General features: G+C 43.2%; 1 protein-coding gene across 1 annotated transcript in view; it reads right to left on the bottom strand.

Moving 5' to 3' along the window:
• The window catches only part of ZWILCH (zwilch kinetochore protein), an 87,792-nt gene that overhangs the window by 56,313 nt on the left and 5,984 nt on the right, over positions 1-25,495 (bottom strand). Inside the window, exons 2-9 of the mRNA XM_073568900.1 lie at positions 10,519-10,567; positions 9,554-9,649; positions 9,044-9,159; positions 6,816-7,018; positions 6,038-6,117; positions 4,854-5,009; positions 4,665-4,736; positions 2,404-2,497 (exon numbers count right to left, since the gene is read on the bottom strand). Of these exons, the coding sequence (XP_073425001.1) occupies positions 2,404-2,497; positions 4,665-4,736; positions 4,854-5,009; positions 6,038-6,117; positions 6,816-7,018; positions 9,044-9,159; positions 9,554-9,649; positions 10,519-10,567 (866 nt within the window). The remainder of the gene's footprint in view (positions 1-2,403; positions 2,498-4,664; positions 4,737-4,853; positions 5,010-6,037; positions 6,118-6,815; positions 7,019-9,043; positions 9,160-9,553; positions 9,650-10,518; positions 10,568-25,495) is intronic.

The following is a 25,495-nucleotide window of genomic DNA, read 5'->3' as shown; positions in this document are numbered from 1 at the left end:
GGGGCGGCAAATGCGCAGATGGAGATCTCGGCAGATGAGATCTCAGCGCTGAAATCTCATCTCCCGAGACTTTGGTGCCGAGATATCCATTTGCGCATGTGCCGCCCCCGGCAGCCATTTTCCCGGAGTCCACCGCATAGGAAACCATGGAACTGCGGGGGCTCTGGCCTTTCACAAAATGTCGGCAGAGCCCCTGCAGCAGCACTGGACACCCGCAGCGGTGCGCCACACATCCGAACACCCCCATCATCTCAGCCTGCGGCAATGCTCCACTTTTTCCTCCTCCAGTTGAAACCTTGGGACCCTGCTCCACTGCGGCCACTAAGTTATATCCGCGTTATAAGACGCACCCCCATTTCCCCCCCCCCCCCCCAAAATTTGGGAGAAAAAAAATTGCGTCTTACAATCCGAAAAATACGACAATCAAAATATTCTAATGTCTTTTGAATAGATACAGACTCAGTACGCAGTGCCAAGAGCTCAATTCTTTAGGTACCTGCATCTTAGGTCAGCGATCCAATCCCACATAGGCACACAGATATCTTCTCCCCCACCTGATCAGCATACTTAAATCGCAGGTCTTACCTACACGCTATACACCCATCCACTATCAGCAAACATTGACTCTACTCCTTTGGCGATTAAGGATTCCTAACATTCAGAAGAAGGAGGACTGGGAGGAGATGCTGGAGTCCTCAATCAAGGTTTCCCCATCAGCTAACAAAAAAAAATGACCCAATTTTATATAATCCATCAAGTATATCTTTCACCAGATAAACTAGCAAAAATGGGTCGTTCTCAGACCTCAGAATGCCCGTGGTGTCATGAGTTGGAGGTTGACTTCATACACATGATGTGGAGGTGTCCAGTAATACATACATTCTGGTATGAGGTTACCACCTTCTTGTCATCCCTAATAGCAATACCAATTCACCTGGATCCCTTGGTGTGCCTGTTTGGGGCTGTGAAAGAAGATAATTGGGACCATTAAAATATTTCTCTGAGAGACGCTATTTTTGGCCAGGAAATTAATTGCTCTGAGATGGATGGGTAGTTTACACCCAACACTGAGATCCTGGGGAGTACTTGTCTCTTCGTTTGGAGGAAAGACAATTTCTGCACCAGCATAGAAGAGGGTTCTTCACGGTAAGAGCAGTGAGGCTCTGGAATTCTCTTCCTGAGGAAGTGGTGATGGCCAACTCACTGAATGAATTTAAGAAAGGAATGGATGCTTTTCTTGTGAGTAACAGTATAGAAGGTTACGAATAACAGAATATTATAGGTGATGGTGGACCCAGCTTAGGGGAAGGAATTTGTTTCCCTGTGGAGAAAATTGGCTTCTACTCTGTGGGTTTTTTGCCTTCCCCAGGATCAACAATGCAAAACAGCTGCACTAAAAATAGGCTGAACTAGATGGACATAAGGTCTTCCTTCAGCCTTCAAAACTATGTTATGTTACTATGTTAATTCAGCGATTCCATATGAAAACACGGTCTATCAAAATAGAGGGTGCCCTGGGAAATTATACAAAATATGGGACTTTTGGAACTCAACACCTGTCACTATCTAACAAGTGTCTAAGAATATTGACGTGGGGGGGTATGCACAAACCACATTTACAGGTGCATCGTTTTTTCCAGCAGAAATGTTAATTTTTAGTTATTATGTAAATAGTTATTGGGTATTGACCACCAAGTTTCGAGATCGACGTTATATGCAATCCAGTAAATGTGTACTGAGATAACAAGATAGAATGTGCAGTTAGATGTATGTGAAATATATAACCACAGTGTAACATTGCTGGACGATTAATGACCAGACATGGCAATGAGCACAAACTAATTCATACATTGTTGCTTATAATCTTGTAAACCAGTGTAATAAAGTGTACTCCTGTTTATGGACATGGGAAATGTGTTTGTTCTTATGTATATTTTCAATAAACGAAGTTAAAAAAAAAAAAGAATTTGGACCAGCGGCATGGTTATACTGCTCTGACCTGTGCCTCTCATGCTGTGAATGCAGGCTGTTTTGCCTCTATAGCACTGAAGTGCAGCAATCTGACCAGCTTCAAGCAAGAGCGGGAACTGGAAGTCTCACATAGCTGTCAAAATAGCAGTGCTAACGTCTGACTTGAGTCTCTTTAACAAAGAAAAAAATACCTTTTCATAATATTTGAGAAACACTTTCCACTTTGGTCTGTTTATATTTCATGAAGTTTCCCAGGAACTATCAGGTACTTTTTAAAATATCCTAATGATACACAGTTGGTACATAGCCTCTCATTTCTAAAAGATTGATATAAAAAATATTAATAATTAATTGTGCCAATTATGTTCAGTAAAATTCTATTGGGGACAGAAGATGACAAAGTAAAAGATTTCCATAGTCGTATGTAGTTACCATGTAGGAGCTCTTGAACAAGTTCCACAGCCGATTTAGTCTCTAAACTTTCCGGCCACTCTGTTACTCCCGTTTTCAGACCTTCTGCCAAAACCTGTAAGCAATAGCACAGATTTTACGTGTGTGTGTGTGTGTGTGTGTGTGTGTGTGTGTGTGTGTGTGTGTGTGTGTGTTAGATATATACATACAGTATATACACATACAAGGTTAAAACCAAAAGTTTACATACACAAAACAAAAATACACATCTGCATGTTTTTCTCAATATCTGACATGAAATCAGAATAAACCTTTTCCGTTTTAGGTCAATTAGGATTACCATAATTATTAATATTTGCAACATGCCAAAATAATGAGGGAGAGAATGTTTTAAGGCATTTTTATTACTTAATGCAAAGTCAAAAGGTTACACACATTTCATTAGTATTTGGTACCATTGCCCTTAAACTGAATGACTTGGGTCACACGTTTGGGATATCCTTCCACAAGCTTCTCACAATAGTTGGTCGGAATTTGGGCCCATTTCCCCTGACAAAACTGGTGCATCTGATCCAGGTTTGTAGATCACCTTTCCCATAAATGTTCAATAGGATTGAGATCAGGGCTTTGTGATGGCTACTCTAAAATATTGACTTTGTTATCCTTAAGCCACTTTGCTACTATTTTGGCAGTATGCTGCGGGTTATTGTCCATTTGGAAAACCCATTTCCACCCAAGCGTTAAGTTCCTGGCTGATGTCTTGAGAGATGTTACTTCAGTATTGCCACATAATCTTCTTTTCTCATGATGCCATCTATTTTGTAAAGTGCACCAGTCCCTCCTGCAGCAAAATAACGCACAACATGACGCTGCCTCTCCCGTGTTTCACAGTTGGGATGGTGTTCTTAGGCTTCCAAGCCTCTCCCTTTTTCCTCCAAACAAAACAATGGTCATTATGCCCAAAAAGTACAAGTTTAATTTTTTCAGACCACAGGACATGTCTTCAAAAGGTCTTTGTTCCTCTGTGCCTTTGAAAACATTAATCTGGCTTTTCTGTTTCTTTTGGAGTAATGGCTTCTTCATGGCAGTGATCATTCAGCCCATATTGAAACAGTATTCGTTTCACTGTGGATATTGACACAATCTTACCAGTTTCCGCCATCATCTTCACAAGCTCTTTTGCTTTTGTCCTTGGGTTGATATGCACATGTCAGACTAAAGCACGTTCATCTCTGGGACACAGAACCCGTCTCCTTCCTGAGCGGTATGATGGCTGGACATTCCCATCTTGTTTGTACTTGCATATAATTGTTTGTACAGATGAAAGAGGCAACTTCAGGTATCTTGAAATTGTACCCAAGGATGAGCCAGACTTGTGCAAGTCCACAATTGTCTTCCTGATATCTTGGCTGATTTCTTTAGACTTTCAAATGAGGCTACACAAAGAAGCAGTGTGTTTCAGGTGTGCGTTAAAATGCATCCACAGGTGTGGCTCTAACTCAGATGTTGCCAAAAAAAGAAGCTTCCAAACACATGACATCATACGGGCAGTCCAGAAAGGCATAGTAATCTTAGTGTATGTAAACTTTTGACTTTGCAGTAAGTAATAAAAATGTATTAAAACATTCTCTCTCTCTTTCTCTCTCTCAAAATTATGGTATCTGGCAAATAATAATAATTATGGTAATCTTAATTGACCTAAAACGGGAAAGGTTTATTCTGATGTCATGACAGCTATTGAGAAAAACATGCAGATGTGTCGTTTTATATAGTGTATGTAAACTTCTGGTTTCAAATTATACATATATGGTATAATATATTTTTTATAGACACACACAGTTGAAAGAGTTGAGTTTTTAAAAGGGATTCATTCATGTGAAGGTTTTCCTTCTAGTCTATTTTCTAAGGCCGTCTCATCCTGTAATGGTTGAGGAGCAGTACTAACCACAATAATCCCGCTACTGAAATAAGTTGGCCAAATGTAATTTTTTTTCTGCTATGGCTGAAAAGGATAAAAGGATAGGACACACCGTGCTGTACTAGGGTGTAATGTATACAACATGGAATATAAAGAATCATGGAATATTATGAGTCAGGATCAAGGCCTTGGTCCAGCGCACCATGTAGGGTAGAGCTATAATAATATATATATATAAAATATATATATATATATATATATATATATATATATATATATATATATATATATATATATATATATATATATATATATATATTTTTTTTTTTTTTTTTTTTTTTTTTTTTTTAAATAGTTGGCCTACCAGAAGGAAATCCAGCTCTTTATACACAGGGTACACAGGACTTCGAAGATCTCCAGACTCCACCCTGATGTTCTAAGAGATTAAAAAACAGAAATCAAAAATGGTGTGGAAAAAAAAAAAAAAAAAAAGCAAAAATAATGAAAATACAAATCACATTTAGTTTCTAAATACTGAATATCCAGGACATACCAGAGTAGAAGCAGAAGTCAAAGGTGGCATGTGAAGGATACGGTCTACTCCATTCCACATAAAGTCCACCGTGATGTTGGTTTGTGATTCTATAACAGAGTTCTCCACTGTAGTGGGGCTGAATAAATCATAGCAAGCAAATCCTCTTGTTTGCATCTAGGAGAAAAAACAAAGTTGGAGTACAGTTATTTATACAGGTCTATGTAAATGAATGTTCCCTGTCTTACAGTATGGCATATAATATAGTAATGTTCTCACATCCAGAGGTCATGGATATCACTAATCAGCTACAGCATGAATACCACTAACTTGTAAGGTGGCTAGCATCTGATATCCCATCACATTGTCACCTGTGAAAGGATGGGAGATATCAGGCAGCACAAGTACAATTCGTTTTTGAGGTTAATAATGTGTTGGAAGCTGGATAAGTGGTCAATGGTAAGGCTCTGAGCTATTTTCACAAGGGTCAAATTATGATGTTAGACAACCGAGTCATCTCCAAAATGGCAGGTCATGTGGGGTGGCGTCTCCTTGTCATCAACTCACAAAATTGGTTCAAGCAAGAAGTGAATTGGCAACAGAACCATGGGTGCATAAGGCTCATTGGTGTGCGTGAGGATTTAAGGCTAGTCCGTCTGGTCTGATCCCAAAGAGCCACTGTAGGATTCATTGGTGGAAAAGTTACAGCTGACTATGCCTGAAAGAGGTCCTTACTTTCCATGCATTACAGCTCATAAGGTTAAATAAGCACAGATCTGTCAGAGAGCACAAGCTGACCCCTGTTCACTTCCAAAAGCAACTACAATCTGGCACATGAGCATCAGAAACGGACTGTAGGGCAATACAGAGCATAGCCTACTCTGAAAAAGCCAGTGTAACTAAAGACTTGGGGTACGTGCACATGTTTGGCTTTATCAGCAGAAAAATCTGCTACAAATACTATTGTGATGGCAGGAATAATGCTGAGCAAAATAAACACATTTGCAGAGGAAAGCTACACTCTAGTAGACAGGTGATTTTAATGTTATGGCTGATCAGTGTATAGCTATGGTTATAGAATGGCTTATTATTTTTGGGTTGGTCGCTGATTTTTAATCTGCATGGAAGCCTGACAATCACAATGAACAGAAATGAAGCTAAAGTAATTGGTCAAGTGTAAAACATAATCCGAAGAACACACTTACTGCAGAAGAATGGTGTCTTTCCTTGTGGGATTTCTTCAGCACTTCCAGACTTGGAAAAGAGGATTTGTCAGTCGTTGGACCTGTAAATAACAACAATGGGTCTACAGACAACAGTACCTGTGTGTATAGCAGTCTGCTCAGCTTTGACAGTCACACAGCCCTGCAGACATGTAGAAAGTCAGCATCAATCCCTCATGTCTGTCTCCATAGCAGATCATGCAGAGAAACATGGAGGGGAATTATTAAAGGCTTTACTCATTCTCTGGTGTAGAAACGTTAAACACTATGCTATAGCAGTGCCAACATCAGACCTTTTACTTCTCATGATGCGTTTGAAAAGGGGCAATAAAAGTGGTGTGGAACTACAAGACTAAGCTATAAGAGGTCAACTGAATAACTAGAATATAAGCCGGGAGTTGGCACAACTTTATACCTGCTCATAACAGGTGCAAATTTGTATTTCTGGCCCATGATGTGTCCAAGTTGTGCCAGGTTTACATAACATGTTATATTGCAAGATTACGTTATAATTCTGCTATGTACTGTAGGGCGATGATTGTCTGCAGCCTTCAGGTGACTGGAACAGGACGTCATTATATGCATTTCTAAGGATGTCCCATTCCAGTCACCTGCCAACAGAAGGATAGAAGCTACTTATTTGTTCTTTTCCCCCCCAAGTACCATTAAGAGGGACTAGATCATAGCTGCCCATATTGTGCCAGATTCAGTGCATAAACGGAGGCAGGTGACCTCACCCAGCAGTAACTATTACACTGACCTGCGCATGTCACCATGTAGAAGCTCATTCCTGTGATCTCATTCCTGCTGGTTTTAATAGCATCCGCTCCAAGCCAACAGGTACTTTCCAAATCTGTGCTGTCACAGCGTACCCACAGCTGAGGAAGGACCTCCCCTGGTTTTCCATTCCCAAACCGCGCCATGTTGGAATTTTGTGTCACAGCATAGCTGGAAATGAATTGCCTACAGAGGAAAAACTAGGGTTAACCTTTATAAAGTTAGTGTACCTGGTGCCAAATTGTACTTTATTCGGAGAATAAGAAAAAAAAAAATTATTTTTTTATTTATTATATCCCAAAGTGAGTACACCCCTCACATTTTTGTAAATATTTTATGTCTTTATGGGACAACACTAAAGATATGACACTTTGATACAATGTAAAGTAATCTGTGTACAGATTGTATAACAGTGTAAATTTGGTGTGCCCTCCAAATAACTCAACACACAGCCACTGATGTCTCAACCACTAGCAACAAAAGCAAGTACACTCCAAAGTAAAAATGGCCAAATTGTGCCCAATTTATCATTTTTCCTCCTCGGTGTCATATGACTGACTAGAGTTGCAAGGTCTCAGGGGTGAATGGGGAGCAGGTATGGTAAATTTGGCGTTATCGCTCTCACACTCTCTCATACTGGTCACTGGAAGTTCAACATGGTGCTTCAGAGGATCTGACAAAAAGAATTGTTGCCCTACATAAAGATGGCCTAGGCTATAAGAAGATTGCCAATACCCTGACACTGAGCTGTAGCACGTTGGCCAAGAACATACAGTGGTTTAATAAGACCGATTCCACTGAGAGCAGGCCTCTCCATGGTCGACGATAGAAGTGGAGTGCACGTTCTCAGCGCCATATCCAGAGGCTGTCTTTTAAAAATAGATGAATGAGTGCTGCCAGCATTGCTGCACAGATTAAAGGAGTGGGGGGTTAGCCTGTAAGTGCTCACACCATATGCCGCACACTGCATCACATTGGTCTGCATGGCTGTTGTCCCAGAAGGAAGCCTCTTCTAAAGATGATGCACAAGAAAGCCCGCAAACAGAAACTTATTTGGTTCAGATAGTGTCAAGTGTGTGGCGGCAACCAGGTAAGGAGTACAAAGACAAGTGTGTCTTGCCTACAGTCAAGCATGGTGGTGGGAGTGTCATGCTTTGGGGCTGCATGTAGCTGTGGGGAGCTACAGGTCACTGAATGAAGCATCAATTCCATCATGTAACGTGACATACTGAAGCAGAGCATGATCCCTTCCCTTCGGAAACTGGGCAGCAGGTCAGTATTCCAACATAACAGATGACCCCAAACACACCTCCTAGACCTCCACTGCCTTGCAAAAAAACTGAGGGTAAGGTGCAGAACTGGCCAAGCATGTGTGTAGACATAGATCCTATCGAGAGTCTCTGGGGCATCCTAAAACGAAAGGTGAAGGATCGGTCTCTAACATCCACCAGCTCCGTTATGTCGTCATGGAAGAGGATTCCAGTGGCAACCTGTGACGCTCTAGTGATCTCCATACCCAAGAGACTTAAAGTAGTGCTTGAAAATAACGGTGGCCACAAAAATATTTACACTTTGGGCACAATTTGGCCATTTTCACTTAGGGGTGTACTCATTTTTGTTGCCAGTGGTTTAGACATTAGAGTCATCTAGAGCAGGGTTCCCCAACTCCAGTCCTCAAGGCCCACCAGCAGGTCATGTTTTCAAGATTTCCTTTGTATTACACAGGTGATGGAATTATCACCTGAGCAATACTAAGGAAATCCTGAAAATCTGTTAGTGGGCCTTGAGGACTGGAGTTGGGGAACCCTGATCTAGAGGGCACAACAAATTTACACTGTGATACAAGATGTACACTGACTACTTTACATCATATCAAAGTGTCATATCTATTCATGGGACAAGACTGAAGATAACAAAATATTTACAAAAATGTGAGTTGTGTACTTGCTTTTTTGACTATACATTACATAGGTGTTGGTAGAAGCAGCGCTCATCCAAAAGTGCTTTGCAGATTCCCCATACACACGAATAGTCAGCCAACCCTTCACAGCAGAATAGCACATCTGCCAAAGCCTGGTGATGTCCATATGTGCATGGAAAGCCATTCTTTACCCGGATTATTGCCTGCACTAGCTGACTGTCACCGAACGTCTTCCACAAGCTGGAAAACTTGCTATAAAGCTTTCTTGTCTGAACGTGGATGACAGGTACCTGGCTTGCATAGATGACACAGGCAGCGGAGAACTGGATTTTTCTACAGAGAGATTGAACGAGTGGCTGTCACTAGTCTCAGATTCTTCTGTGCTATCTTCCTCCAGCTTCAAAGTCTGCAAGCAAAGAGTTGCATCTGTCACATTTAGGTCTTTAAGGGGGTTTCTTAGCTTTGTAATTTACATATGACTGGTTAGAGAAGGAAAAATTTTACTCACTTGGTGCATGAGTATATCAAGAACATAAACCAGATAATGGGAACGATACAAGCCCACACCAATACAACAATACCCAATAAAGATTAGGCTATTTTATTCTAATCTGAGGAATACAGAGTTGCGGTGCCCATTCCAGACTTCCAAGTATTGTCATCATGGGTTGCTATCCAAGCAATATGCGGGATGTCTAACTCATTAATCTTTACTAACTTACCTTTTATCCCACTGAGAGATATAATGATGGTCTGACATAATGTATCTTGTAAAGAGAAGCACAATCAGGGTTTTATACCTTTCTCTCTATCACAAAAGCCATTCCATGTCCGCTCCAGAAACTCTCCAATGATTGGCACTGGCCAGGACTGACCAAGTGGACCTGAAGATCATCCTTACGGGAAATAAGAAAGGAGGGGAGAAGAAACTGTAATCTCATCTACGCCACTCATTAAGATGTAAAGATGGCCATGGGCATTGGAGATCTCAGCAGATCCTGACAACTGCACTTGGAATCTACATCACACTGCAAATTGTAACACAGACGCAGGTTTCCAAATATGCTGCATTTCTGTCGCTGGTCACACTACAGACTCACTTAAAGTTACAGCAACTTGATTGAGAATTGCTGTCTCATGACCTATTGCCCTGTAGCCCCAGCCTAAATGTTTCCACAACCCCAGTAAGAACTGTGACACTTAAAGGGGACTTTACTGTAAGGTTAACCCTTGTCCGGACACTTATTGGTGTAGACAGCTATCAATCAGTTGATTAAAATGGACAACCAGCGTCGATGTCACTTGGACATGACCAGAGTAAGTTTTCTGGAAGTAAACTGAAAGGATTTTATTCAATGACAGCAAGAGGATCTTCAAAATTATGGAGACATGAAAGTTGTATAACACTACGGAACTTACAGGAATTTGTCAGGTCATAAAATATTGGAAGACCTGTAGGATTGCTGATCAATATCAGATCAGTAGGGCTCCAACACCCAGCTCCATTTAACATGTAGCAGCTGTCAGTACCGCAAATTAGCTCCTACCAAAATAGGCGATGTCCTGCAGCACCCGGCAGCAGCCACTACACGTTAAATGCACCGGCACCTCGCAGTTCTGTTCAAAGTATTTATGTCAGTGGGAATAAATACCAGCTGATGACGAGGTGCCATGTGTAAGGACCTCTACTGATCCGATATTAATGACTTATCTAAATGTTGTGACCGGACAAACCCTTTAAATAGGTTATATTTACATGACATACCTGATAAGAAAAAGGGCCAGATTCCCCTTTCTTGACTTGCTCAAGAACACTAAAAAAAAAAGCAGAATATTGGGACATAATTAGCAGCGCACTCAAAAAACGGATCCATATCATGCCCCTATGTCCGTATCAATAGATGAGACATACCATAAGTAAATTAACAATACTCTACTCTCTCTCTCCACAGCTGCTATCCCAGAGAACATAGTTAAGGAGGAGTGTGTACATGTGTATATATAGTATATACACCAACATTACAATTACACATAAGTATATACAGCTCTGGCAAAAATTAAGAGACCACTGCACAGTTTTATAAAAATCAGCTTCTCTACATGTCTGACAGCCATTCCATTCCAGTGTCAGTTGAATTCCAACCAGAGTACGCCTCATCCTACTTAATGTGCTTCTGTTTAGGAGATCACCTGAACCAAATCTTATTTAACGAAGGAAAGTATAAAAAAAGAACCCTGCTGTGGTGTTCACAATCCTCCTGCAATAGGACAAGCTGGATGGCAAAACAAGTGCTAGTAATATCCCAAAAGAAATAGGAATGAAAAAAAATAGGCATTAGACCTACCGGTAATTATGTTTCCAGGAGTCCATCCTGACAGCACCAGGGAGGACGTTCCTCACCTCCTTGCAGGGACAGGAAGAGCACACAAGAGGTTAAAAACAGTCTCTACCCCCATTCCTTCATTGTTTTTCCAAGTACCACACCGTGGATGATGCAACTGAACACTTTATTTACAGAAACATATTACAAACATGTGACATCATTAATTCAGGAAGGGAACTATCCGTGCTGTCAGGATGGACTCCTGGAAACATAATTACCGGTAGGTCTAATGCCTATTTTCCAGGACGTCCCTCCTGACAGCACCAGGGAGAATACCAAAGTATCCCCATAGGGTGGGATGACTGCCTGGAGAACCATTCTCCCGAAAGAGGTCTGTTGGTTAGATAACACATCTAATTTGTAATGCTTACAGAATGTGTCCAACCTGGACCAGGTTGCGGCCCTACAGATTTGGTTTACTGAAGCCCCTGCTCTTTCCGCCCAGGAAACTGACAAAGCTCGTGTTGAGTGAGCTTTTAACCCTTCTGGGGGAGGAACCCCCTGAGAGACATAGGCTAAACTGATTAGCGATGTTATCCATCTCGCGATGGAGGCTTTTGAGGCTTTTCTCCCTTTGTTTTTCCCCCCAAAGAGTAGAAATAGTTTATGGTCCTGTCTCCAACACTGCGTGGCCCTGATGTAATCAATAACTGCCCGGCGTACGTCTAATTCGTGCAGGGCCCTTTCTTTGTCATTTGAGGGGTTCTCACAAAAGGAAGGTAAAATTTCCTGGTTTAAGTTTTGGACTGACAACTTTGGGCAAAAAGGTGGGGTCTAATCTCATGATTATTTGATCCTCCCAGATTCGGAGATATGGGTCTCGGATAGATAGCGCCTGTATCTCACTTATCCATTTTGCAGTGGTGATCGCCACTAAGAATGCTACCTTCAAGGTTCGATGTGAGATGGGCATCTCCTGACTCTGGATAAAGGGATCTAAGCAAAGGGACCGCAGGACAAGCCTAAGATCCCATGGGAGGACTGACCTCCTGACTGTGGGACGTAACCTCTGAGTTGCCCTGATAAATCTTATTACCCAGGGATGGGAGGCCAAGGGGTAGTCCAGAAAGGCGCTTAATGCCGAGATCTGGACCTTCAGCGTGCTAGGCCTAAGTTCTTTATTAAAGCCTGCCTGAAGAAAATCCAGTATCTTTGGGATGTCTGGCTTTCCTTCCGCTTAGTCGGGCCTGCCACAATCCAGACAGAATCTTTTCCAAATTTTGTGGTATATCGCAGAAGTTACGGGTTTTCTGCTGGCCTGAATAGTCGATATGACCTGGTCTGACAGGCCTCGATCCCTCAGGATCTGCCGTTCAGGATCCAGGCTGACAGGTGAAGTCTCCCTGGATCTTGGTGAAGCACCGGCCCTTGGTGAATGATGTCTTCCCTCGGTGGAAGCAGGAGTGGTCGATCTTCTGCCATAATCCCCAGGAGTGGAAACCAGCTCCTTTTCGGCCAATAAGGTGCCATCAGTAGCACTCTTGCCTGATCCTCCTGAATCTTCCTGAGGATGGCTGGAATGAGAGCTATCGGGGGAAATGCATATGAGAGAGTCTGCCCCCACTTTTGGCTTAGGGCGTCTACCCCTTCTGGACTGTCCAGCGGATTCAGAGAGAAAAACCTGTACGTCTTCTTATTCTTTATGGTTGCGAAGAGGTCCATCTGCGGACTTCCCCAGCGCTGGCATAAGTTCTGAAAGATCTGTGTTCAGCTCCCACTCCGTGGGACAGATCTTCTGCCTGCTTAAATAATCTGCCACTGTTTTGCGACCCTTCGAGATGAACGGCTGTTACTAACAGAACCGCATTTTCTGCCCAGGAAAAGATCTTTTTTGCCAGGTCCTGGAGTGCCCAATGCCTTGTTCCACCTTGATGCCGGAGGAAGGATACCGCCGTCACATTGTCCGATAGAATCTTGACATGTTGATTTCTTAGTTTGTCCTGATTTCTTCTTCTTAGGGCCTCCCATGTGGCGTAAAGTTCCTTGTAGTTGGAGGAGGTGGACCGCATGTTTGCTGGCCATTCTCCCTGAAGAATTCTGCCTTCTAGATGAGCCCCCCAGCCCCATTTGCTGGCATCTGTAGTGATTATGACGCATGGGGAGGTGATCCAGGGGACACCTTTCCTTTTCCGTTTTGTCCCTGCATCCACCACACCAGGGATCTTTTTAGTGCTGGAGACAAGGCCATTTTCTTGTCTAGGGTGGTCTGGTGACAATCCCAGGCGGCCAGTACTTCTTTTTGAAGGGTTCTCGCATGGAACTGTGCCCATCGGACACAAGGGATGCAGGATGTCATGAGGCCCAGAGCGCGCATGGCTATTCTGATGGAAACGCGACCTTTTTGTAGTTCCTTCATGCTGTCCCGTATCCTTGTCTGTTTTTCTGGTGGTAAGAAGGAAGTTCTGCTTCTGGAGTCAGACTAGACGCGTCCTCAAAAGGGATCGTTGATTTCTTGGCTACTTTTGCCACAGGGACATCAATCTTGGGAACTACTTCCCATTCTTTAATGTCCTCGGGGTCGAAGGGGAGCCGTCTCTTAAAGTCCTGGGATATCACGAGACGTTTTTCCGCCTCCTCCCATTCCTCCAGGACCACAGCTCGCACGTGGTCGTTCACTGGAAATACTACTTTCCTCTGCACCCTAAGGCCCCCAAACATCATGTCCTGCCTGGACTGAGGTTTCTGGACCTCCTCACTCTGCATTGTGTCTCTGACCACCTGAACCAGATTGTCTGTATCATCCGAGGAAAAGAGGTATCTTTTCCCATACTCCCGTACGCTAGTGCCCAGCTCGCCTTCTTCCTGATCCGACTCCGAGGAGTAGAAACCTTCCTCCGAACTAAGCTCCATCTCCTGTCTGGTTCGCTTATTACTGGGGTCTGGACTGGTTGGCTGTGGCAGGGACAAGGTGGCCACGGAAGCCTGGACCTCCTCTTGAAACAGCGATCTCATCTCCGATAGGCGGGACGGCTGTTCGCCTTTCATTACTTTGGCTGTACAAGTGTCACACAGCAACTTCTTGTGCTTGCTGGGGAGCTTAACTCTGCATATGGGACACTTATTGGGTTTTCCTGGGTCTTTCTCCGCCTGTTTGGTCATGGGAATGGGCGCTGTCGGTTGTGCCTTTTCCTGCATAGTGCAAGAGAGGGACAGTCAGGCTCTGATCTGGGCCTTCCGGGTGTCAGTCGGTCGGTCTGCGCTATGCGCACTTACCCCATCCGGGTCGATTCTGCCCTGGTTCTCCATCACTGTTGAGAGCCTCTGCGAGGTCAAGACAGGAGGGTGCTGCTTGTCTCGCTGATACCGCGCTCTGCTCCTCCACAGCGCCCGCCGGCGGCCTGTATTTCCGGCGCTCTGACGTCACCGGAAGTGCGTCGCGGTCTCTCTGCACGCTACTTCCAGTCCCCGCGCTGCTGCCGGCGTCGGAGCTGAGAGCCTCCGCTGCAGGAGGAAGCAGCTCTACCCAGGGGGCTCGTCCTCCCCTGGTCTCTGTGGCTGAGGGACCCCCACCCAGGAGGGTTTCAGCGCCGGGGCCACTTCACAGGAGGAAGGATTGGCAGGGCCGCCGGATCCCCCTGGACCCCTCCGGTAAGAAGACTCCTCTTGTGCGTCCCTCCGTGCAGGGACAGGAAGAAACACTGAGGGAATGGGGGTGGAGACTGTTCTTAACCTCTTGTGTGCTCTTCCTGTTCCTGCAAGGAGGCGAGGGACGTCCTCCCTGGTGCTGTCAGGAGGGACATCCTGGAAATAACTTTTAACCATGCCAAAGTAGTTGAAAACAAAGTCTTGAGTGAGGAAAAGAAGGGCTCAATTCTGGCTTTAATAGCAGTGGGATACAGCAAGTGTCATGTTGCCTCCATCCTTAAAATTTGTAAGACGGCAGTCCATAACAAGGTCAAGCAGTAGAAATTGGGGACAACAAAGCTACAGACCGGCAAAGGGCAAAAACGACTCTCCACTGACCGGGATGACCATCATATTATTCGAATGTCACTCAGCAACCACAGGATGACATCAAGTGACCTACAAAAGGAATGGCAAATGGCAGCTAGGGTGAAGTGCACGGCAAGAACAGTTTGTAACAGGCTCCTAGAGGCAGGCTCAAGTCATGTAAAGGTAGAAAAAAAGCCTTTCATCAATGAAAAGCAAAGGAGAGCCAGGCTGAAGTTTGCCAAAGACCATAAGGATCAGAACATAGAGGACTGGAGTAAGGTAATTGGGTCACCCTCCCAGGGCTGTGGGGTACTCTGTACCAGGCCGGTCTCTCAGAGGGGAATGTCACAGCAGCGGTGACCCGGTCCGTGGCCCTGGGAGCCCACGTAAAAGGGAATTAAGTGATGGAATAAAGTTTATGAGTGAATGATTCGTGACGCCCCCTGTGGTGTTCGGCAATGATGATGTTAAGCCGACGCTGCAGACAGATCCTCTGGGACAGAAGGTGGGGTGCAGCAATGGTGGTGTAGCCCTCCACAGGCAGGGCTGTAGTCCCAGGGCAGAGTAGATAAAGAGGATGGGTGTTAAGTAAGAGGGTGTAGTGTTTGGCACAGAGATGTAGCAGCGCTGGAGAGTTTGCAGGAAGAAGGCAAGGACACAACAGGGTGCAGTTTCTTTACCTTTACTTTGCTTGGCAAATGCAGTCCAGGGTCCAGATTACAGATGGCACAGGAGCTGGCTAGCCTGGAAGCAACTTAGGAATCTCTCTAGGCAGATGGGTTGTGTAGTCTCCTTCCTAGCGCTTAGTTTTAAGTAATTGCAGTACTGTGTTACATTGAAGTTCCACTTGCTTATCCTCTTTAAAACTCCCTCGTATGGCAGACAGCTGTAGCCTTCTTCTGGCTCACACGTCGCTGTTGTGCCTCCGAGTCTTATGTGGGAATAGAGCAGTTACAGCTTCCTATTCCGCCGATTTCTGTTGCAGGAACATCAGTATCCATACAACCTTGGATACCGGGCTCCAGATCATGCGCTATAGCTGGGAATGAGCAGAGATTTCAGGCTCAATCTCCCAGCTCTTCTCCTCACGTCCATACACTTTGCCCTCCTCACACAAATGCATCTAAATTTCCCCTTCCTGGCCCCCAGAGAGCAGCTCTTCCCTCAGCTTTGGTCCATAGCTCCCTCTGCTGGTATGTAGTGGGAAACTGTTGTGTGTTGTGGTTAACTGCCAGAGAGATCCTTTATTGCTTCCAAGCATGAAATCACACTCCCTAGGAGGAAGGTAATGCCATTGTGGCGCCCATACTCCTGGGAGCGCCACATAATCTTCTCTAATGAGTCAAATTTTCAGTTTTGCCCAACACCTGGTCGTCTAATGGTTAGGAGAAGACCTGGAGAGGCGTACAAACCACTGTCTTGCACCCACTGTGAAATTTGGTCAAGGATTGGTGATCTGGGGATGCCTCAGCAAGGCTGGAATTGGGCAGGTTAATCTCTGCGAAGGACATATGAATGAAGCCGCATACAAGGTTATCCTGGAAAAACCGTTGAATCCTGCTCAGGCAATATTCCCCAACTCTGAGGACTGTTTTTCCAGCAGGACAATGCACCATGCCACACAGCTAGGTCAATCAATGTGTGGATGAAGGACCACCACATCAAATCCCTGTCATGGCCAGCCCAATCTCCAGACCAGAACCCCATTGAAAACTTCTGGAATGTAATCAAGAGGAAGATGGATAGTCACAAGCCATCAAACAAAGAAGAACTGCTTAAATGTTTTTACCCGGCGTGGCATAAGGTCACCCAAAAGCAGTGTGAAAGACTGGTGGCAAGCATGCCAAGAAGCATGAAATGTTATTCCACAAAATATTGATTTTTGAACTCTTCCCGAGTTAAAACATTAGTATTGTTGTTTCTAAGTGATTATGAACTTGTTTTCTTAGCATTATTTGAGGTCTGCAAGCACTGCATTTTTGTTATTTTGACCATTTCTCATTTTCTGAAAATAAATACAAAATCGACTGCTTAGAAATTTGAAGAAATGCCAGTAGTTTATAGAATAAAAGAGCAATTTACACTTTATTCAAAAATATACCTATAAATAGAAAAACCAGACAAACTGAAAATTTTGCAGTGGTCTCTTAATTTTTGCCATAGCTGTATAATAAAAAAAAAAAAAAATAATTATATATATATATATATATATATATATACATATATACACACACACACACACACACATACATCCACACAGTACAGACCAAAAGTTTTGACACACCTCATTCAAAGAGTTTTCTTTATTTTCATGACTATGAATATTGTAGATTCACTCTGAAGGCATCAAAACTATGAATTAACACATGTGGAATTATATAATTAACAAAAAGTGTGAAACAACTGAAACTATGTCTTATATTCTAGGTTCTTCAAAGTAGCCACCTTTTACTTTGATTACTGCTTTGCACACTTTTGGCATTCTCTTGATGAGCTTCAAGAGGTAGTCACCGGAAATGGTTTTCCCTTCACAGGTGTGCCCTGTCAGGTTTATTAAGTGGGATTTCTTGCCTTATAAATGGGGTTGGGACCATCAGTTGTGTTGTGCAGAAGTCTGGTGGATACACAGCTGATAGTCCTACTGAATAGACTGTTAGAATTTGTATTATGGCATGAAAAAAGCAGCTAAGTAAAGAAAAATGAGTGGCCATCATTACATAAGAAATGAAGGTCAGTCAGTCCAAAAAATTGGGAAAACTTTGAAAGTGTCCCCAAGTGCAGTGGCAAAAACCATCAAGCGCTACAAAGAAACTGGCTCACATGAGGACCACCCCAGGAAAGGAAGACCAAGAGTCACCTCTGCTGCAGAGGATAAGTTCATCCTAGTCACCAGCCTCAAAAATCGCAGGTTAACAGCAGCTCAGAATAGAGACCAGGTCAATGCCACACAGAGTTCTAGCAGCAGACACATCTCTACAACAACTGTTAAGAGGAGACTTTGTGCAGCAGCCCTTCATGGTAAAATAGCTGCTAGGAAACCACTGCTAAGGATAGGCAACAAGCAGAAGAGACTTGTTTGGGCTAAAGAACACAAGGAATGGACATTAGACCAGTGGAAATCTGTGCTTTGGTCTGATAAGTCCAAATTTGAGATCTTTGGTTCCAACCACCGTGTCTTTGTGCGACGCAGAAAAGGTGAACGGATGGACTCTACATGCCTGGTCCCCACCATGAAGAATGGAGTAGGAGGTGTGATGATGCTTTGCTGGTGACACTGTTGGGGATTTATTCAAAATTGAAGGCATACTGATACTGAACCAGCATGGCTACCACAGCGTCTTGCAGCGGCATGCTATTCCATATGGTTTGCATTTAGTTGGACCATCATTTTTCAACAGGACAATGATCACAAACACACCTCCAGGCTGTGTAAGGGCTATTTGACCAAGAAGGAGAGTGATGGGGTGCTACGCCAGATGACCTGGCCTCCACAGTCACCAGACTTGAACCCAATCGAGATGATTTGGGGTGAGCTGGACCGCAGAGTGAAGGCAAAAGGGCCAACAAGTGCTAAGCATCTCTGGGAACTCCTTCACCAGAAATGGTCTTCCAACAGTCTTGACTACCTCTTGAAGGTCATCAAGAGAATGCCAAGAGTGTGCAAAGCAGTAATCAAAGCAAAAGGTGGCTACTTTGAAGAACCTAGAAGACACAGTATTTTCAGTTGTTTCACACTATTTTGTTAACTATATAATTCCACATGTGTTAATTCATAGATAGATATATCTATTATATACAAAACTATCTCTCGTCCTCTCTCCCCGCAGGCTTCTGCCTGCTGATGCACCTTACCATCTAAGATAATAGTCATGAAATAAAGAACTTTTCATTCAAGCTGCCATGGTGGGTGCCTCATACTTTTTTCTGATTTTTTTTTTTTTTTTTTAATTTATATTGCAGGAGGCAGCTGATGAATACTCCCATCAGATGCCGCCGGCTCTCACTGTTACCCCTGCATCGTTCCTCCTACAGAACTATAAGGCTGTGTGCCCACATAAGCGGTTTTTTCACGTTTTTTCCATGCAAAAACGCTTAAAAAAATGCAAACATTAACCATCCCATTCTTATAATGCATTCTGCAATTTTTGTGCACATGATGCGTTTTTTTCTGCATAAAAAACGCAGTGCAGTAAAAAAAACGCAGCGTGTTCATTAATTTTGCAGTAAAAAAAATAGATTTCCAACTATATTCTATGAGACTGGGGATGCTCCGGAAAAAAAGCATAAAAAACACACACCACGCGTTTTTCCTGGGAAGGAGTCCGGTTTTTAGTCAGGAATCTTCTGCATATGTGGGTACATAACCTTACAGCTGCAGTGAGTGTTCGTAGATCTCGTGTCCTCTTTATTGATAACTGTAGTTATGTTACCAGTACCATATTATTGTAATAGGTATACAGGGATTCATTTTTTTTGCATGTTAGGACTAGACATGAGCGAATATCGTCGGATGCCTCCTTATTCAGCTCGCTAATAGAGCTTACAGCTCTAGAATAGAGCTACAGCGGGAACCCAGATGCCTGGATCACTCCTGATAATCAGGGCTCCGGCGCCGCAGCTGAGTGTCGTGGCTGTGTGAGAGTTACAACACATGTATGGAGAGCCTGGGTGTTGAAACGGTCACACAGCCGCGACACATGCAGCTGCGGCGCAGAATAGCTGATTAATGGAGCACTCCAGGTATGGGGGTTCCCGCTGCAGTTATTCGGTAAGCTCTGTTAGCGAGCCGAATAAGGAGGCATCAGAGATAGTCACTCAGATCTAGTTAGGACATGATTTACGTGCTTGGGTCTGACCTGCTACTAGCAGTGGTCGCTAACTTGACCCTAAATTCACCATTGTAGTCCTGCTACTGCTGACAAGAGGTTACACACCATACATGTACAATTCTATGTACACCAGACAGGTGGTTTCCTTTTTTCCCCTCTTTTTTAGTTTATTTTCATGATACTTAGTATCATTTACAATCTGGTTGGTTGGTAGATCCTTTCTTCATTTAATATACAGCCTATGTTTGGGCTGCTGGGCCATTGCTTGTGATTTCATCTGGTACTATTTGTAGGAGGCACACTGAAGACAAGCTAACAATAGTAGGATCGCTCTTCACTTTTTCACAGTATCTTGATTATCAGTTGTCTGCTGTCTTTGGTGTCCTCAATTAAACATGATTTTTTTTTTTTTTTATTTTCACCTGCCTAATCTAGCGCGGTGTCATTTATTTTACGGTTTTGTTTTTTTACCTTCCCCTGTCACCATGGGTGTTTAATGCAATTTTGCTGCTTTTAGTATTACTTTTTGAAGTGTGAGCAAGTGCAGGTGTCTTCATTTTTCTCCTATCCTGAATACAACTCTCAACCTTGTCCCCTGCTCACACTCGTCACAGGCAGAGCAGGGGACAATGATGACAGCCGTCTTCAGCACCCAGCGCCAGGGATCAGAGCAAACAGTACCGCTGATTGCCAGGCGCCGGTGTGTGTCACACGGATGTCATCCATGTGTCATGAGTGCGCGGTACCTTTTGTTGACCATACGGCTAGTGAAAAAAGAAAATAAAAAAAAAAAACGAACATATCAACGTCTTTTTCCCACAGACACACGGTCCATGGAAATACTCTGACAGGTGAACAGACCCATTCACTTGAATGGGTCTACACGTGTAAGTGTCTCCCTTACGTGTGGTGACAGTTTTCACACTGACGCGTGAAAGAGCTCTAACAAAACATAGTAATTAAGGTTGAAGGGAGACTAAGTCCATCTAGTTCAACCCATATCCTATCCTAACTTGCTCTAACATGTTGATCCAGAGGAAGGCAAAAAAAAACCCATGTGGCAAACAGTAAGCTTCACATTGGGGAAAAAAATTCCTTCCCGACTCCACATACGGCAATCAGACTAGCTCCCTGGATCAACGCAATATTAAGAAGACTAGTGTATATACCCTGTAATATTATACTTTTCAAGAAAGGCATCCAGTCCCCTCTTAAATTTTAGTAGGGAATCACTCATTACAACATCATATGGCAGAGAGTTCCATAGTCTCACTGCTCGTACAGTAAAGAATCCGTGTCGGTTATTATGCTTAAACCTTCTTTCCTCCAGACGTAGAGGATGCCTCCTTGTCCCCGTCACAGGTCTAAGAGTGAAAAGATCATTAGAAAGGTCTTGGTACTGTCCCCTCATATATTTATACATTGTAATAAGATCACCCCTAAGCCTTCGATTCTCCAAGCTAAATAACCCCAAGTGTAATAACCTGTCTTGGTATTGCAGACCCCCTAGTTCCCGAATAACCTTGGTCGCTCTTCTCTGCACCCGCTCCAGTTCAGCTATGTCTTTCTTATACACCGGAGACCAGAATTGTACACAGTATTCTAAGTGTGGTCACACTAGTGACTTATATAGAGGTAAAATTATGTTCTCCTCCTGAGCATCTATGCCTCTTTTAATGCATCCCATTATTTTATTTGCCTTTGCAGCAGCTGCCTGACACTGGCCACTAAATGTGAGTTTGTCGTCCACCCATACACCAAGGTCTTTTTCAGTGACAGTTTTGCCCAGTGTTTTACAATTAAGCACATAATTATACATCTTGTTCGTTCTACCCAAGTGCATGACCTTACATTTATCCCCATTAAAGCTCATTTGCCATTTATCAGCCCAAGCTTCTAGTTTACATAAATCCTCCTGTAATATAAAATTGTCCTCCTCTGTATTGATTACCCTGCAGAGTTTAGTGTCATCTGCAAATATTGAAATTCTACTCTCTATGCCCCTTACAAGGTCATTAATAAATATGTTAAAAAGAAGCGGGCCCAAAACTGACCCCTGTGGTACCCCACAGCTAACCGTGACCCAGTCTGAGTGTGCTCCATTAATAACTACCCTTTGTTTCCTATCCCTGAGCCAGCTCTTAACCCACCTACACATATTTTCCCCTATCCCCATTGTTCTCATTTTATGTATCAACCTTTTGTGTGGCACCGTATCAAAAGCTTTTGAAAAGTCCATGTACACCACGTCCACTGCATTCCCTTGGTCCGGTCCGGAACTTACCTCTTCATAAAAGCTTATCAGATTAGTCTGACAGGAACGGTCCCTTGTAAACCCATGTTGATATTGGGTCATAAGTTTATTCTTCTCCAGATACTCCAGTATAGTATCTCTTAGAAAACCCTCCAGGATTTTACCCACAGTTGAAGTTAAACTCACTGGCCTATAATTTCCAAGTTCAGTTTTTGTCCCCTTTTTGAATATTGGCACCACATTTGCTATACGCCAGTCCTGTGGTACAGACCCTGTTATTATGGAATCTTTAAAGATTAAAAATAATGGTCTAACTATGACTGTGCTTAATTCCTGCAGTACTCAGGGGTGTATCTCATCCGGGCCCGGGGATTTGTCAATTTTAGTGATTTTTAGACGCTGCCGTACTTCCTGCTGGGTTAAGCAGGTGACATTTAATGGAGAATTTTTATCCCTGATCATGTTATCAGTCATGGGATTTTCTTGTGTAAACACTGTCGAAAAAAGTCATTTAGCATATTGGCTTTTTCCTCATCCTCCTCCACCATTTCACCCAGACTATTTTTAAGGGGGCCAACATTATCATTTTTTAGCTTCTTACTATTTATGTAGTTAAAGAATATTTTGGGATTATTTTTACTTTCTCTGGCAATGAGTCTCTCTGTCTCAATCTTTGCTGTTTTGATTTGCTTTTTACAGAATTTATTTAATCTTCTGTATTTAGTTAATGCCTCATCACTACCTACTTGCTTTAATTCTTTAAATGCTTTATTTTTATCTCTTATTGCACCCCTTACAGCTCTATTTAGCCATAGTGGTTTCCTCCTATTTCTCGCATGTTTATTCCCATACGGTATATATTGTGCACAGGTCCTATTCAGGATGCTAATAAACATCTCCCATTTTCTGTGTGTATTTTTATGTCTCAGGATATCGTCCCAGTTAATTGCACCAAGATCATCTCTCATCCGTTGGAAATTTGCCTTCCTGAAGTTTAGTGTCCTTGTAACCCCACTACTACACATCTTATTAAAGGATACATGAAAACTTATTAATTTGTGATCACTATTACCCAAGTGACCCCCAACCCTCACATTTGATATTCGGTCTGGCCTGTTGGTTAATATTAGGTCTAGCAGTGCCCCCCCATCTTGTTGGGTCCTGAACCAGTTGTGAAAGGTAATTGTCTCTCATAGTTGTCAAAAACCTATGACCTTTGCTGGAACTGCAGGTTTCGGTTCCCCAATGTATTCCAGGGTAATTGAAGTCCCCCATAATAATGACTTCTCCTTGAGTTGCTGCTTCATCCATTTGCTTTATGAGGATATTCTCTGTTGCTTCCATTATATTTGGAGACTTATAACAAACCCCTATCAGTAATTTATTATTTTTCCCCCCTCCCCTTATCTCTACCCACAGGGACTCTACATTTTCATTAGATTCATATATATTATCACGAAGGATGGGTTTTAAGGATGATTTTACATATAAACACACGCCTCCCCCTCGTTTATTTGTTCGGTCATTTCTGAACAGACTATAGCCCTGTAAATTAACCGCCCAGTCATGGCTCTCGTCCAGCCATGTCTCAGGTATCCCCACCGTGTCAATTATGTTCCAACAACATTAACTCTAACAAAAGCATTACAAAACATTTTGCACCAGTTTTCTGGCAAAAACACTGATGAATCACATCCCTTATTGCTTTTTACAATGAAGATAGTATAATACAGCCGCTGTCATTCTGGACTATGAATGGGATTTATTTATTATGCTTACTTACATAGCTCCATCATATTCCGCAGTGATTTAAAGACATTATGAGCCCCATCAGAGACAGTGCCATTAATATAGATTCCCTATCAGTAGGTCTTTGTAGTGTGGGAGGAAACCGAAGAACCCCGAGAGAACAAACTCTTTGCAGATGTTGTCCTTGGTGAGATTTGAACCCAGTGCTGCAAAGTAACAGTGCTAACCACTGAGTAGAGTTGAGCAAATATGTTCGTAATCTGTCGTCGAACGTGAATTTGCCACATTGGTACCCTACTCGTGCCAAATTTATGTCTGATGATTGGTTCTGAACATATTTGTTCATTTCTACTCCCATTGACTCCAATGATGTTCGGCGCCGATAAAAAAAAAAAAAAAAAAAAAAAAAAAAGACACTCAAACTCTACTACTGAGCCACCGTGCTGCCCCTGGATAAGCATCTGCCTGTATTTCTCAGCATTGAGGACACCATTACTCTTGATCAAATCCCTAACAGATGCTCATCATATACCCACTTATATAATACAGGTACAGTACATTGCCACATTACAGAGGTAGAGCATATAGATTTATTATTTTAAAGGGATTCTGTCACCACATTTAACCCATTTAAAATATTAATATCAGCATACAGGTTATAGAAAGCTGAAGAAAGTCATACTTGTATGTCTCATAGATGATGCTTAGCTGTTGAGAAACACGGGTATTACATACCTGGTAATGTGTTTTTTCATGAGACATGACGGCACCACGAGAGAGGGGATCCGCCCAGCGAGGACAGGAAACCTTCAAGATAAAAGGGGCGGCTCCTCTCTCCGCATCAGTTGTTTTACAGAGCACGAGAGGAACTCCGCAGGTTAGTGGACACAAATAGTACATATTTTATACTGCTAAATTTCCAACACCAAGGGAGTGTATAATAGTAACAAACCACCCAACTAATGACGTGATCAAATAGGGCGGGAATATAAGGGTGCCGTCATGTCTCATGAAAAAACACATTACCAGGTATGTAATACCCGTGTTACAGAGATTTGTATTCTCTTTAGGGGGGGATCACTGCCTGTAACACTCTTCTCCCGAATGTGAGATCAGAGGTAGCAGATAGGTCTAATCTGTAACGTCTGAAAAAGGTAGATGGAGAGGACCAAGTGGCCGCCTTACAGATTTGGTCGATGGAGACGTCAGCTCTCTCCACCCAGGACGTTGCCATGGCCCTCGTGGAGTGGGCTTTTAGGCCCTCTGGAACAGCCCTGCCTGCACTACTATATGCTAACATGATGGCATCTCTCACCCATCTAGCTATAGTCTGCTTAGAGGCTTTAAGGCCTTTTCTTGCCCCCTGGTATGAGACAAATAAGGCCCTCTGTTTTCTCCAAGGTCTTGTCATGTCTAAATACTGTAGGATACATCTCCTAACGTCTAAGCAATGAAGTCTCTCCTCCTTCTGTTTACCGGGGTTAGGACAAAAAGATGGTAGGACTATCTCCTCAGCCCTGTGGAATTTCGACACTACCTTAGGGAGGTATGCTGGGTCTAATTTTAACACAACTCTATTGTCCATGACCTGAG

The sequence above is a fragment of the Dendrobates tinctorius genome, unplaced genomic scaffold, assembly GCF_039654945.1.
Source record: "Dendrobates tinctorius isolate UK_male_01 unplaced genomic scaffold, ASM3965494v1 ptg000022l, whole genome shotgun sequence".
Classification (NCBI taxonomy): Eukaryota; Metazoa; Chordata; class Amphibia; order Anura; family Dendrobatidae; genus Dendrobates; species Dendrobates tinctorius.
Note: the sequence above shows the minus strand (reverse complement) of the source record. Positions and strands in the feature narration are given on the sequence as shown.